At 43.0% G+C, this 13,779-nt stretch overlaps 1 protein-coding gene across 1 annotated transcript in view; it reads left to right on the top strand.

Moving 5' to 3' along the window:
* Positions 1 to 7,705: 7,705 nt before the first annotated feature.
* Positions 7,706 to 13,779, top strand: part of mgat4a (alpha-1,3-mannosyl-glycoprotein 4-beta-N-acetylglucosaminyltransferase A) — a 263,412-nt gene continuing 257,338 nt past the window's right edge. The window contains exon 1 of the mRNA XM_068033329.1: positions 7,706 to 8,116. Coding sequence (XP_067889430.1) covers positions 8,023 to 8,116 — 94 coding nt within the window. The 5' untranslated portion in view covers positions 7,706 to 8,022. The remainder of the gene's footprint in view (positions 8,117 to 13,779) is intronic.

Below are 13,779 nucleotides of genomic sequence, written 5' to 3'. Positions count from 1 at the left end.
AACAGGGTTTAATTTTAAACACATCATGTTTTTAGCTCCCTCTTGGTGAATCCTTGTTCACTGCTTTCCAGGTATAAGGCAAAGAAACCAGCCCAAACAGGTTTTCTTCAGTTTGAAGAAGAAAGGTTGAAATTGATTAAACTTAAACTCTAATTCGGTTAACGCCTACGAATACACGGCGCGCTCATGCTAGCATGCATACGTGATACACACATGCAGATAGAGACAGAAAAGAGCAGAAGAAATAAAGTGGAAAGTTTGAGGCAATCTGAAGATGGTTTATGGTTACTGTTCTTTGAGCTCGCTGTAGTGTCCTTGATTGTAGGTAGACCTTGCTTTTCACTGGGGCCCAGTATTCTTCTTAAACCTTGTTTGATGTAGGAGACTTTTTTTTCTTGGGGTTCATGTGTTTTCAATGGATTTGGGGTTCCATGAGAAAGAGATGAGGACAGACATGAGAGGTCTTCTCATTGTAGGAGCAAACAGTCTCTCTCTCTCTCAAAAACTGTCTGTACCATTCAAAAAAACGGAGGTTGCCCAGCAGGTTAGTCATGTGACTAGCTGGTTTGACCACACCTGTTTGTGGATTTGGGCATCTTAGCAGTCATCCTGGAATGTGAGCTTTCTCACCTTTAGTGTCTGGAGATCAAAGTCCATTGTGGGTTGAATGTGTCACGGAATGGTCCTTTGTCTCCACAAGCACTGCCTGTTAGTGTGTAAATGTTTTTTGCAGCCACGGCTGATCTGTTTAACAAGTCATTTCCTCACTCCAGCAACAGTTTAAAATCAATGTTCACATGACAAAATTAATATGTCTCATTCTTGGCAGTTGGGGATCTGCATGACATGGAGAAATTGAAAATTGCTTCCTGTGTTTCTTCAGGCTGTAATTTTAATGTCAAAACAAAGGAGAAAATTTGAGGGAGAAAATTGGACCCCAAAAAAACGCAGATAAATCCAGAGAAAATGACTAAAACTCGCATTAGAAGACACGTGGAGCAAGATTTAATAATGAAAAAAATCCCTGAAATATCTCTGTACTGTTTGTACCTGAAATCAGGCCCAGAGATGTGTGCGCATCATATTCATGATGTCAGTACATGCATTTCATGCTGAATGTGCCATGTGTTAAACTGTCAGTCTTCTCTCTAGGCCCTGTACACAACCTATCTCCAAGCAGCCTAGAATGTTCTTTACTTTTTGCTATGGTGATCACTCAGCAGCCTGCAAGCAGGAACATAGAGAAGAAGCATCCAGGAATAATGTCATCCATACTTCATTTTCATATTAAAATTAATTCCTGACTATTTCAAGTGGAGATTTCTGCCTCTGCATTTTTGTCATGCCAAAAAAGCATGGTGTCACAGATACTATCCAATTTGCCGAGTTCTTTTTTATTAAAATTGTTTCTGGGCTGTGGGCGTTGCTGGCTAGGTCAGCATTTATTGCACATCATTAAATGCCCTTGAGAAGGTGGTGGTGAGCTTCCTTCTTGAACAGCTGCAGTCCTTGGGGTGTAGGTACACCCACAGTGCTGCTAGGAAGGGAGTTCCAGGATTTTAACCCAGCGACAGTGAAGGAATGGCGATATAGTTCCAAGTCAGGATGTTTTGTGGCTTGGAGGGGAAGTTGTAGGTGGTGGTGTTCCCATGCATCTGCTGCCCTTGTCTTTCTCGATGGTAGAAATCATGGGTTTGTAAGGTGCTGTCAAAGGAACCTTGGTGAGTTACTGCAGTGCATCTTGTAGATGGTACACACTGCTGCCACTGTGTGTCGATGGTGGAGGGAGTGAATGTTGAAGGTGGTGGATGGGGTAACAATCAAGCGGGCTACTTTGTCCTGGATGGTGTCGAGCTTCTTGAGTGTTGTTGGAGCTGCATCCATCCAGGAAAATGAAGCGTATCCCATTACACTCCTGACTTGTGCCTTGTAGATGGTGGACAGGCATTAGGGAGACAGGAGGTGAGTTACTCGCCGCAGAATTCCCAGCCTCTGACCTGCTCTTGTAGACACAGCATTGATGTGGCTGGTCCAGTTCAGTTTCTGGTCAATGGTGACCCCCAGGATGGTGATAGTGGGGGATTCAGCGATGGTAATGCCTTTGAATATCAATGGGAGATAGATTCGCTCCTATTTGAGATGGTTATTGCCTGGCACTTGTGTGGTGTCAATGCTACTTGCCACTTGAATGTTATCCAGGTCTTGCTGCATATGGACATGGGCTGCTTCAGTATCTGAGGAGTCGCGAATGGTGCTAAACATTGTACAATCATCTTATGATAGAGCGAAGGTTATTGATGAAGCAGCTGAAAATAAATGGGCCTAGGACACTATCCTAAGGAACTCCTGCAGTGATGTCCTGGGACTAAGATGATTGACCTCCAACAACCACAACATCTTCCTTTGCGCTAGGTATGACTCCAACCATTGGGAGTTTCCCCCGATTCCCATTGACTCCAATTATGCTTGAGCTCCTTGATGCCATACTTTGTCAAATGCTGCCTTGATGTCAAGGGCAGTCACTCTCACCTCACCTCTGGAGTTCAACTCTTTTGTCCATGTTTGGACTAAGACTGTAACAAGGTCAGGAGCTGAGTGGCCCTGGTGAAACCCAAACTGAGTGTCAGTGACCAGGTTATTGGTGAGCAAGTGCTGCTTGATAGCACTGTCGACAACCCCTTCCATCACTTTGCTGATGATCGGGAGTAGACTGATGGGGCAGTAATTGGCTGGGTGAAAGGTCACAGACCTGAAACATTAACTCTGTTTCTCTCTCCACAGGTGTCACCTGACCTCCTGTGTATTTCCAGCATTTTCTGTTTTTGTTTCATATTTGCAGCATCCACAGTATTTTGCTTTTGTATTAGTGCCCAATCTTCTAATTGGGTATAAAAACAAGAAATGCTGGAACCACTCAGCAGGTCTGGCAGCATCTGTGGAAAGAGAAGCAGAGTTAACGTTTCGGGTCAGTGCCCCTTCTTCGGAACTGTTCCGATGAAGGGTCACTGACCCGAAACGTTAACTCTGCTTCTCTTTCCACAGATGCTGCCAGACCTGCTGAGTGGTTCCAGCATTTCTTGTTTTTATTTCAGATTTCCAGCAGCTGCAGTATTTTGCTTTTATTCTAATTGGGTATGCTTGATTTAGATCTATGGATTATACAAACTGTTTGAAAAGTCTATGTCGACATTTCAAAATGGTTCATCATCCACAGAGCTCATAGGAACCCTTTTCCAACTTCAGAGCCTCAGCACATCACTCACTGGCCCAGCGAATGTCTACAAGTCAGCAGCACACTATTGGAAGCACCACCATTATAGTGAGTGGCAAAATACAGTTTAGGCTGATATAGTAGTTCATCTGGTGAATAGTAGAAATGAATGCTCTTTAGATTGAACTCTGCAGTTGGTGTTCGGACTTCCACCTGCATTATTCTAATTTGGTAGAATGTGTAGTACAAATCAGAACCACTGTCGAGGTCTCAGTCTATTGGCCAGTCTAGTTGGTCTGATCATCTCGTTGGTTGAAGACTTTTGGGAGCGAGGAATAATCTTAAATTACTGCCGTTGATTTTGCAGTTCAGTTCTATGCGTAGGCTAGTGAATGAGGCTGGAATGACAGCTGCACAATTTCTTTGTGAATCCCCTCCCTGATGCTGAGGCAGTTGGTGCCTTTGAGTGCTGGATATGATAGACACTTGGATTGGTTAAAATGTGCACTTGTCTGCTTGTGGAGAGAGGATGGCAATGCAGACCTGTTCAGGAGAACGCGGTGGCCATATAGGTGAACGAGGAAGAGAAAAGACCTCCACAGGTGATCATTGGAATGTCCTGCCTTATTAAAGTATGGAAGACTGATCAAAATAGATCTGTGAGTATTGTCTCAGGCTCCAAAAAATCTCCCTCAGCAAAGTAGGCAACAAAACCGATTAAGTTCCAAAAGGCAGTCTCGCTCATAAGAAAATATCTGTTGTAAAGAAGCAAAATGGGCAAACATACAAATTTTGTGGAGTTTTAGTGAACACTATTAATGCAACAGAGCTTTTATTGGAATCCAATTTGACATTATAAAATTTAAGTATTGCATCCACTTGAATATGATAAGCAGAGAATACTACATGTCAATTGTATTCTAAATTATTCTTTAGAGTCCTCCTCATACTTTTCAATTTTATCTCTCTAGAAATATAGCCTAATGCTTGGTTTGCTTTTTTATGGCCTTGCTAACTAACCTGCGGTGCAACTTTTAGTGATTGGTGTATTTGTACCCTGAGATCCTTTTTTTCCTGTATCCAACCTGACCCAACAGAGGATCAGAGAGACCTTGGTGTAATTGTTCATAGATCACTGAAGGCAGCAGCACAGCTAGATAAGGTGGTTAGGAAGGCAATGGGATACTTGCCTTTATTAGCCGAGGCATAGAATATGAGAGCAGGGAAGGCATGATGGAGCTGTATAAAACGCTAGTTAGGCCACAGCTGGAGCACTGTGTACAGTTCTGGTTGCCACACTATAGGAAGGATGTAATTGCACTGGAGAGGGTGCTGAGGAGATTCACCAGGATGTTGCATGGGCTGGAGCATTTCAGCTATGCAGAGACACTGAATAGGCTAAGGTTGTTTTCCTTAGAGCAGAGAAAGCTGAGGGGGGACCTGATTGAGTTATACAAAATTATGAGAGACACTGATAGGATAGCTAGAACAAAGAACAGTACAGCACAGGAACAGGCCATTCGGCCCTCCAAGCCTGCACCGATCTTGATGCCTGCCTAAACTAAAACCTCCTGCACTTATGGGGACCATATCCCTCTATTCCCATCCTATTCATGTATTTGTCAAGATGCCTCTTAAACGTCATTATCATACCTGCTTCCACCACCACCCCCGGCAGCAAGTTCCAGGCACTCACCACCCTCTGTGTAAAGAACTTGCCTCGCACATCCCCTCTAAACTTTGCCCCTCTCACCTTAAACCTATGTCCCCTAGTAACTGACTCTTCCACCCTGGGAAAAAGCTTCTGACTATCCACTCTGTCCATGCCGCTCATAACTTCGTAAACCTCTATCATGTCGCCCCTCCACCTCCGTCGTTCGAGTGAAAACAATCTGAGTTTATCCAGCCTCTCCTCATAGCTAATGCCCTCCAGACCAGGCAACATCCTGGTAAACCTCTTCTGTACCTTCTCCAAAGCCTCCACGTCCTTCTGGTAGTGTGGCGACCAGAATTGCACGCAATATTCTAAGTGTGGCCTAACTAAAGTTCTGTACAGCTGCAGCATGACTTGTCAATTTTTATACTCTATGCCCTGACCGATGAAGGCAAGCATGCCATATGCCTTCTTCACTACCTTATCCACCTGCATTGCCACTTTCAGTGACCTGTGGACCTGTACGCCCAGATCTCTCTGCCTGTCAATACTCCTAAGGGTTCTGCCATTTACTGTATACTTCCCACCTGCATTAGACCTTCCAAAATGCATTACCTCACTTTTTTTCCCCTTAATGGAGGGATCAATAACTAGAGGGCAGGAGGTTTAGAAAGGAATTAAGGAAAAAAAATTTTCACCCAGAGGGTGGTTGGAGTCTGGAGCACACTACCTGAAGGGGTGGTAGAGGCAGAAACCCTCACAACATTTAAGAAATATTTAGATGTGCACTTGAAACGCCATCGCATACAAGGTTACGGGCCAAGTACTTGAAAATAGGATTAGAACAGATAGGTGCTTGATGGCCAGCACAGACATGTTTACTTTAGTTTAGAGATACAGCACTGAAACAGGCCCTTCGGCCCACCGAGTCTGTGCCGACCATCAACCACCCATTTATACTAATCCTACACTAATTCCATATTCCTACCACATCCCACCTGTCCCTATATTTCCCTACCACCTACCTATACTAAGGGCAATTTTATAATGGCCAATTAACCTATCAACCTGCAAGTCTTTGGCATGTGGGAGGAAACCGGAGCACCCGGAGGAAACCCACGCAAACACAGGGAGAACTTGCAAACTCCACACAGGCAGTACCCGGAATTGAACCCAGGTCCCTGGAGCTGTGAGGCTGAGGTGCTAACCACTGCGCCACTGACTGTGATTGGCTGAAAGGCCTGTTTCTGTGCTGTATAACTCTATGGCTCTAAGACCTCACACTTCTCAGGATTAAATTCCATTTGCCACTGCTCTGCCCATCTTACCAGCCCATCTATAGCATCCTGTAATCTAAGGCTATCCTCCTCACTATTTATGACACCACCAATTTTCATGTCATCTGCGAACTTACTGATCATACCTCTATATTCATGTCTTAATCATTAATGTACACTACAAACAGCAAGGTCCCAGCACCGATCCCTACGGTACACCACTGGTCACAGGCTTCCAATCGCAAAAACGACCCTCGACCATCATCCTCTACCTCCTGCCACTAAGGCCCAATTTTGGATGCAATTTGCCAAATTGCCCTGGATTCCATGGAATCTTACCTTCTTGACCAATCTCCCATACAGGACCTTATTAAAAGCCTTACTGAAGTCCATGTAGACTACATCAACTGCTTTAACCTCATCTACACACCTAGTCACTTCCTTGAAAAATTCAATCAAATTTGTTAGACACAATCTCCCCCTGACAAGGCTATGCTGACTATCCTTGATTAATCCTTGAACATCGTTTTAAATGTTTTCCATTGTTGTGCTACATCATTGTTTGCCAATATTGTTGCCCATTTTACTTTACCAAGTTCCATTCCCAAAATCAGCTTTTCTCCAATTTAATTAACCTGCTTTCCATCCTACTTGTGTCCTTCCCTATTATCATCATCAAGTATATTATGGTCACTATTGCCTAGATATTCCCCCTACTTTCACTTCTCTTATTTACTCTGGCTCATTCCCCATTACTAGATCCAATAGCGAATCTTCCCTCATTGGGCTTTTTACCTATTTAGTTAGAAAGGAGTAGGAACTCCAGTCTCTTACCCCCTTTACCTACCTATTCTGTCCAATTAATATCAGGGTAGTTGAAATCCCCCATTTTATGTTTTTTACTCAGCTGGATGTATACGTTGCGCACCAGGGTTTCGGAACACTCCCATCATCTCATTGAAACAAGTGCTCCAAGCTCGAGTTTGAATCCCATTTTATTATAATTTTTAAAAATATAAACTTGGTAATCTTCGTTCTTGTCAATGTAAAATTACAAATAACTATATTTGAAAAGTTAAAACATAGTATTTGGGAACTTAGGAGGGACACAAACTGTAACAGCCTTATACACTGCCATATAAGGCAGTCTGAAAAACATTCACAAATATCAGGAACGACTGGCAGAACTCAAACTGACGTTTTTGCTCCTTTTGTTACTGCGCATTTTTTCTTTTAAGTTCTGCACGTGATAAATTTAATGTTTGGTTTATTTCTCCCCTTTAAAAAAAAAATCAACTGAAGAACATTAAATTCTTGTCCGAACATTCAACACTTGTAACTCAGCTCTCGAACCAGCAGCTCAAATCGACAGGAAAGGAGGTGGGGCGTGAAACTGCACCGTCGATTGTGACTTTACTGTTGACAGACAGCGGGGTTACCCAATCGGGAGGAAACGATGTTCTGTCCCCATTCGATGATTGGACAATGAAACGTCAAGGGGGGGGCCCAATGAGGATGGGGGAGTGGGCGTGGTTTGGCACTGCTGGCTCTTGATTGGGTAAAGTTCAGTCGAGTGAAGGCTTTTCCTCTGTTCTCCCTTTGGGCGAGTTTTGTGCTTCCTGGACGTTGTGTTTGGGGAAAGCAGCTGCAACATTGTGGCTTTTATTGTATCGATGTGGAGCTCAGAATAAAATCCGAGTAGAAAGTGGAAAGACCCGCATTACTGGAGCCTTCCGTAATTTAACGGACATAAACATCTCCATTATCAATAACAGTTAACGGGCAGACGGAGGCAGCGAGACGTGGTGCGGAGAGGAGAACCCCGGTTCTTGCTATGAGAGAGACGGCGAAACTCCGGTAGCGACTCGGTGGGCAATGAGATGAGGCTCAGAAATGGGACTGTGGCCACCGCGTTAGTGTTTGTCACCTCCTTCCTCAGCCTGTCCTGGTACACAGCCTGGCAAAATGGCAAAGGTACAGTTGATATTACAAATGTACTTTCCCTGCATTTAAACGTATGTTACATTTTCGAAATTATTTCACTTTATCCATTCAATTTAAACGGTCACCTTTAGACTTATACGAGGTAATAAGTTGTAGGTTTGAATTGGTCACGTTAAAAAGGTGCAGCTGCCAAAGCCTCAATGTATTTACTGAGGAGTGTTTGTATACAAGAGAGAGCTAATTGAAACGTGCATTTGTGTTATATCTGAAGCCGGTGGAATAAGTGGGAAACTGGTCATCCCGAGATCGCTTTTATACGTTTTCTGCTGTGTTCTGTGAAGTAAGGATGACCTCTCAGTGACAGACTTTGAACAAGCCGAAAAGATGACATTTCTGCTGTTTGTAAGCCTTGTACAATAGAAAAGGGTCAATGTGTAAAATCAATATGATTGAATGACATTTGTTTTATAAATATTGAAAGTTCTGAATAGTCCAGTTTTTGTAACTGTTCATCCCTTGTGACCAATTGTGTAACTTGAGAATTAGCCATTCCACAGGTATTGAAAGAATGCCCGCTACCAGTTTAAATGACTTTAACAACTGGTGGCTTTGTTCATTCTTGCTCCAGTAACGTCAAGTATAGATCAGTGAAAACTGCAGCTAGTGAACATTGTAGCTAACATCCATCTAATGAATCAGGCCTAAACTGCTGTGAGATTTTTGTCACTCTGTAGAGAGAGCCTGAAATCTGCCCTGAAGACTATTATATTGCTGGAAATCCATTGTGATAAACTGATTTTGTATCAGCACCATGTAGATATGGATAAGGTTACAATGATGGCTGATAGATTCTTATGTCTCAGCATACTTGTTGCCCTAGTACCAGTGGTTCTGTTTTACTTGTAAATGTGGAAGATTGTTTTACACAATCTGTTCACAGGCTGGGAAGTGCGAAGCGGAAAGCACTGAACTGCTGTTGAGAATCTGTTAAAATAGACCAGGTGGGAGATGGAATGCAGTCTGGTAAATTCTAAATTGATTTACTCTTTTTACTTCAAGGGATAATGCAGATGGTCTCTATAGCCATGTCCTCTGCTGGTGTACTTGGATGAAATACCAGAAGTCTTAAGATTTCAGACTCAATTGTTGTCTGTGTTTGAAAGTGTAAAAGCTGGTCATCTACAAGAGGATATATTGTACCTCTTTGATACTAAACCAGGCAGTGCAGTGTCAACTTTTTTTTATAGCAGTGATAGAAAAAGGGGCAATTTTTACACTGTCATTCACATAAGTATGAACAACAACAACTTGCATTTATATAGCACCTTTAACAAAGAAAAATGTCCCAAGCTGCATCACAGAGACGTACATAAGAACATTTGAAATATGAACAGGAGTAGGCCATTTGGCCCCTCAAGTCTCCCCGCCATTCAATAAGATTATGACTGATCTGCCCCAGACCTCAACTCCTCTTTCGTGCCAGCTCCTCAAAGCCCTCATCTCCCCATTATTTCAAAAATCTATCTCCCTCCTCTTTAAATACTTTCAGTGATCTCGCCTCCACAACTCTTTGGGGTAGAGAATTCCAGACATTCACTACCCTCTGAGAGAAGAAATTCCTTCACATCTCAGTTTTAAATGAGTGTCGCCTTATTCTGTAACTATGTCCCCTACTTTGAGATTCCCCCACTAGTGGAAACATCTTCTCACTTCTACCTCAAGCCCCCTCAGAATCTTGTACGTTTCAATAAGATCACCCCTCATTCTTCTAAACTCTAATGAATAAAGGCCTAACCTGTTTAGCTGTTCTTGATAAGACAACACCTTCATCCCAGGAATCAGCCTAGTGAATCTCTTTTGAACTGCCTTCAATGCCAGTATATACTTTCTTAAATATAGGGACCAAAACTGTACACAGTACTCCAGGTGCGACCTCATCAACAGCCTGTACCGTTTTAACAAGACTTCCCTATTTTATTATCTCCAACCCCCAGCAATAAAGACCAAAATTCAATTTGTCGCCTTAATTACTTGCTGCACCTGCATGTTAACCTTTTGTGTTTCAAGCACAAGAACACCCAGAGCCCTTTGTGCTGCACTTTTTTTGAAGTCTCTCTCCCTCTAAATAATAGTCTGCCTTTTGATTCTTCCTACCAAAGTTCATGACCTCACACTTTCCTAAACTAAACTCCATCTGCCAAGTTTTTGCCCATTCACTCAACTTATCTATATCCCCTTGCAGATTCCTTATGTCCTCATCACAACCTGCCCTCCCACCTATTTTTGTATCATCAGCAAATTTGGATTTATCACACTCTGCCCCCTCCTCCAAGTCATTAATATAGATAGTAAATAATTGAGACTGATCCTTGTGGCACTCCACTAGTTACGTCTTTCCAACCTGAAAAAGACCCATTAATCCCTACTCTCTGTCTTCTGTGAGTTAACCAATCCTCAATCCATGCTAATACATTACCCCCAATACTGTGAGCTCCTATCTTGTGCAATAATCTTTTATGTGGCACCTTATCGAATACCTTCTGGAAATCTAAATACACTACATCTACCAGTTCCCCTTTATCAACTCTGCTTGTTATATCCTCCAAGATCTCCAGCAAATTTGTCAAACATGATTTCCTTATCACAAAACCATGTTGACTCTGTCTGATTGTGTTAAGCTTTTCTAAATGTCCTGCTATTTCTTCCTTAATAATAGACTCTAGCATTTTTGTAATCAGGCAACGATGAGCGTTAAGCTAAAGATGCAGATATTGGGACAAGTGGCTGAAAGATTAGTCAGAGATTTTTTTTTTACAGAGACTTGATAAAGAAAAAGCTTGCATTTATATAGAGCATTTCACAAACTCAGGATATGCCAAAACATTTAATAGACAATTAAGTAAGTTTTTAATTGTAGTTATTGTTGTATGTAGGGAAAGGCAGTAGCTAACTGGCGCACAGTGAGGTACCAAAAGCACCACTGAGATAAATGACGAGTTCATCTGTTTTGGTTGTGGGATAAATGTTTGCCAGTTTATTGGGAGAGCTCCCCTTCTCTTTGAAAAGTACCAGGGGATTGTTTCCCTCTGCCTAAGAAGGGGCCTCAGATTAACTTGTCATCCAAAAGAAGGTAACTTCGTCCGTGCCTCACTGAAGAGTCGGTCTATATCATCTCAAGTCCCAGGTGTGGGGTTTAAACCCAATACTTTTATAACTCTGGATTACGTAAGAACATAAGAACTAGGAGCAGGAGTCGGCAATTCAGCCCCTTGAGCCTGCTCCACCATTCAATACGATCATGGCTGATCTCATCTCGGCCTCAGCTCCACTTTCCTGCCCGTTCTCCATAATCCTTCAACCCTTTACTAATTAAAAATCTGTCTATCTCCTCCTTAAATTTACTCAATGTCCCGGCATTCACCGCACTCTGGGGTACTGAATTCCACAGACTCGTGATCCTTTCAGAGAAGTAATTTCTCCTCATCTGTCTTTTAAATCTGCAACCCCTTATCCTAAAACTATGACCTCTTGTTCTAGATTGCCCCACCAGAGGAAACATCCTCTCTACGTCGACTTTGTCAATCCCCTTAATCATCTTATATACCTCAATTAGATCTCCTCTCATTCTTCTGAACTCCAGAGAGTAAAGGCCTAAACTGCTCAATCTCTGTTCATAAGACAAGCCCCCCATCTCTGGAATCAATCTAGTGAACCTCCTCTGAACTGCCTCCAATGCAACTACATCCTTTCTCAAGTAAGGGGACCAAAACTGTACGCAATACTCCAGGTGTGGTCTCACTAATGCCTTGTACAATTGCAGCAACACTTCCCTACTTTTATACTCTCTTCCTTTAGCAATAAATTCCAAAATTCCATTTGTCTTCCTTATTACCTGCTGCACCTGCAAACTAGTTTTCTGCAATTCATGCATGAGGACACCCAGATCCCTCTGCACCGAAGCACTCTGAAGTTTCTCTCCATTTAGATAATTTGCCTTTCTATTCTTCCGACCAAAATGGATAACCTCACACTTATCCACGTTAAACTTCATCTGCCAAATTTTGGCCCATTCACCTAACCTATCCATATCCATTTGTAAATACGAATGCTGCCACTGAGACGAGGGTGATGCTTTGAAGAAGAGGGAGGTAGAGATGTTTAGGTTGGGAATTCCATGGCTTTGCACTTAGATGGCTGACGATATGATGGCCAGTGGTGAGGCAAAGTAGGTAAGGGGTGATGAGGCCAGAATTGGGGGTAAAGTTAGGGAAGACAGAACACAAATTTCTGACAAAAATAAATACACAATTAAATGTAATGAACATTAAAAGAATAAGAGCGGAGTCAGTCATTTCTTCACCAGCCTGTTCCAACATTCAAAAAGATCATTGCTGATTCACATTAACTTCACCTTCTCAGGCTGTCTCCCTGTCCCTTATTTCCCTTAGTATCCAAAAATCTGTCAATCTTTGTCTTGAATATATTCAATGATTGAGCATTCATAGTTCTCAGAGAATTCCAAAGATTCGCAACTGATTGAGTGAAGAAACTTCTACTCATCTCAGTTCTAAATGGCTGACCTCTTATTCTGAGACTCTGACCCTGTGTCCTGGACTCCCTAACAGAGAGAAAATGCTGCCAGAATCTACCCTGTCAAGCCCTTAAGAATTTTATTTGTTTCAATGAGATCACCTCTCATTCTTAATTCTAGGGAATAGAAGCCTAGTCCACTCAATCTCTCCTCATTAAATGATTCCCTCATCCTAGGAATCAGTCTACTGTACCTTTATTGCATTCCCTCAAAGGCAGTTACATCCTTCCTTAGGTAAGAAGACCAAAATTGTACACAGTACCCCAGGTGTGGGCTCACCAAGTCCCTATATAATTGTAGTAAGACTTCTTTAATATTGTACTCCAATCCCTTTGAAATAAATGCTAACATACTATTTGCTTTCCTAAAATAAAAGCAAAATACTGCAGATGCTGGAAATCTGAAATAAAAACAAGAAATGCTGGAAATACTCAGCAGGTCTGGCAGCATCTGTGGAGAGAGAAGCAGAGTTAACATTTCAGGTCAGTGACCTTTCATCAGAACTGGCAGATATAAGAAATGTAAAAGATTTTCAGCAAGTGAAGAAAGGGTGGGGCAAAAGATAACAAAAGAGAAGGTGTTGACAGGACAAGGTCACAGAATAGCTAACCAGAAGGTCATGGAGCATGGAGTGTTTGGGGCCTTGGATAGTGAGGAGAGAGGAGGTAAATGGACAGGTAGTACACCTCCTGCGATTGCAGGGGAAGGTGCTGTGGGAAGGGGACGAGGTAGTGGGGGTAATGGAGGAGTGGACCAGAGTGTCACGGAGGGAACGATCCCTTTGGAAAGTGGATAGGGGAGGGGAGGCACCCTATCTGTACTAATGCTTTGTCTTTCAGCACACCATTAACATACTGTTTGCCTTTGCTCCGTGACCTTCTGGTCAGCTGCTGGTGGCTGCTGCTGGAGGTGACTGTCCTGGAGGCTCAGGAGCATCACTGGAACCAGCCCTCAAGTAGGTCAGGGCGGGAGGAGTGTCACGGGGTAGGGATTGGGGCGGGAGGAGGGTCAGGAGCAAAGGAGGGGGGGTAGCCCTCAGCAGGCTCCCCTCCCCCCCCCCCCCCCCTTCCTGATGCCGGGTCCCCCGTTTAGGCACTAAGTG

The sequence above is a fragment of the Heterodontus francisci genome, chromosome 6 (assembly GCF_036365525.1).
Source record: "Heterodontus francisci isolate sHetFra1 chromosome 6, sHetFra1.hap1, whole genome shotgun sequence".
NCBI classification, from domain to species: Eukaryota; Metazoa; Chordata; class Chondrichthyes; order Heterodontiformes; family Heterodontidae; genus Heterodontus; species Heterodontus francisci.
Note: the sequence above shows the minus strand (reverse complement) of the source record. Positions and strands in the feature narration are given on the sequence as shown.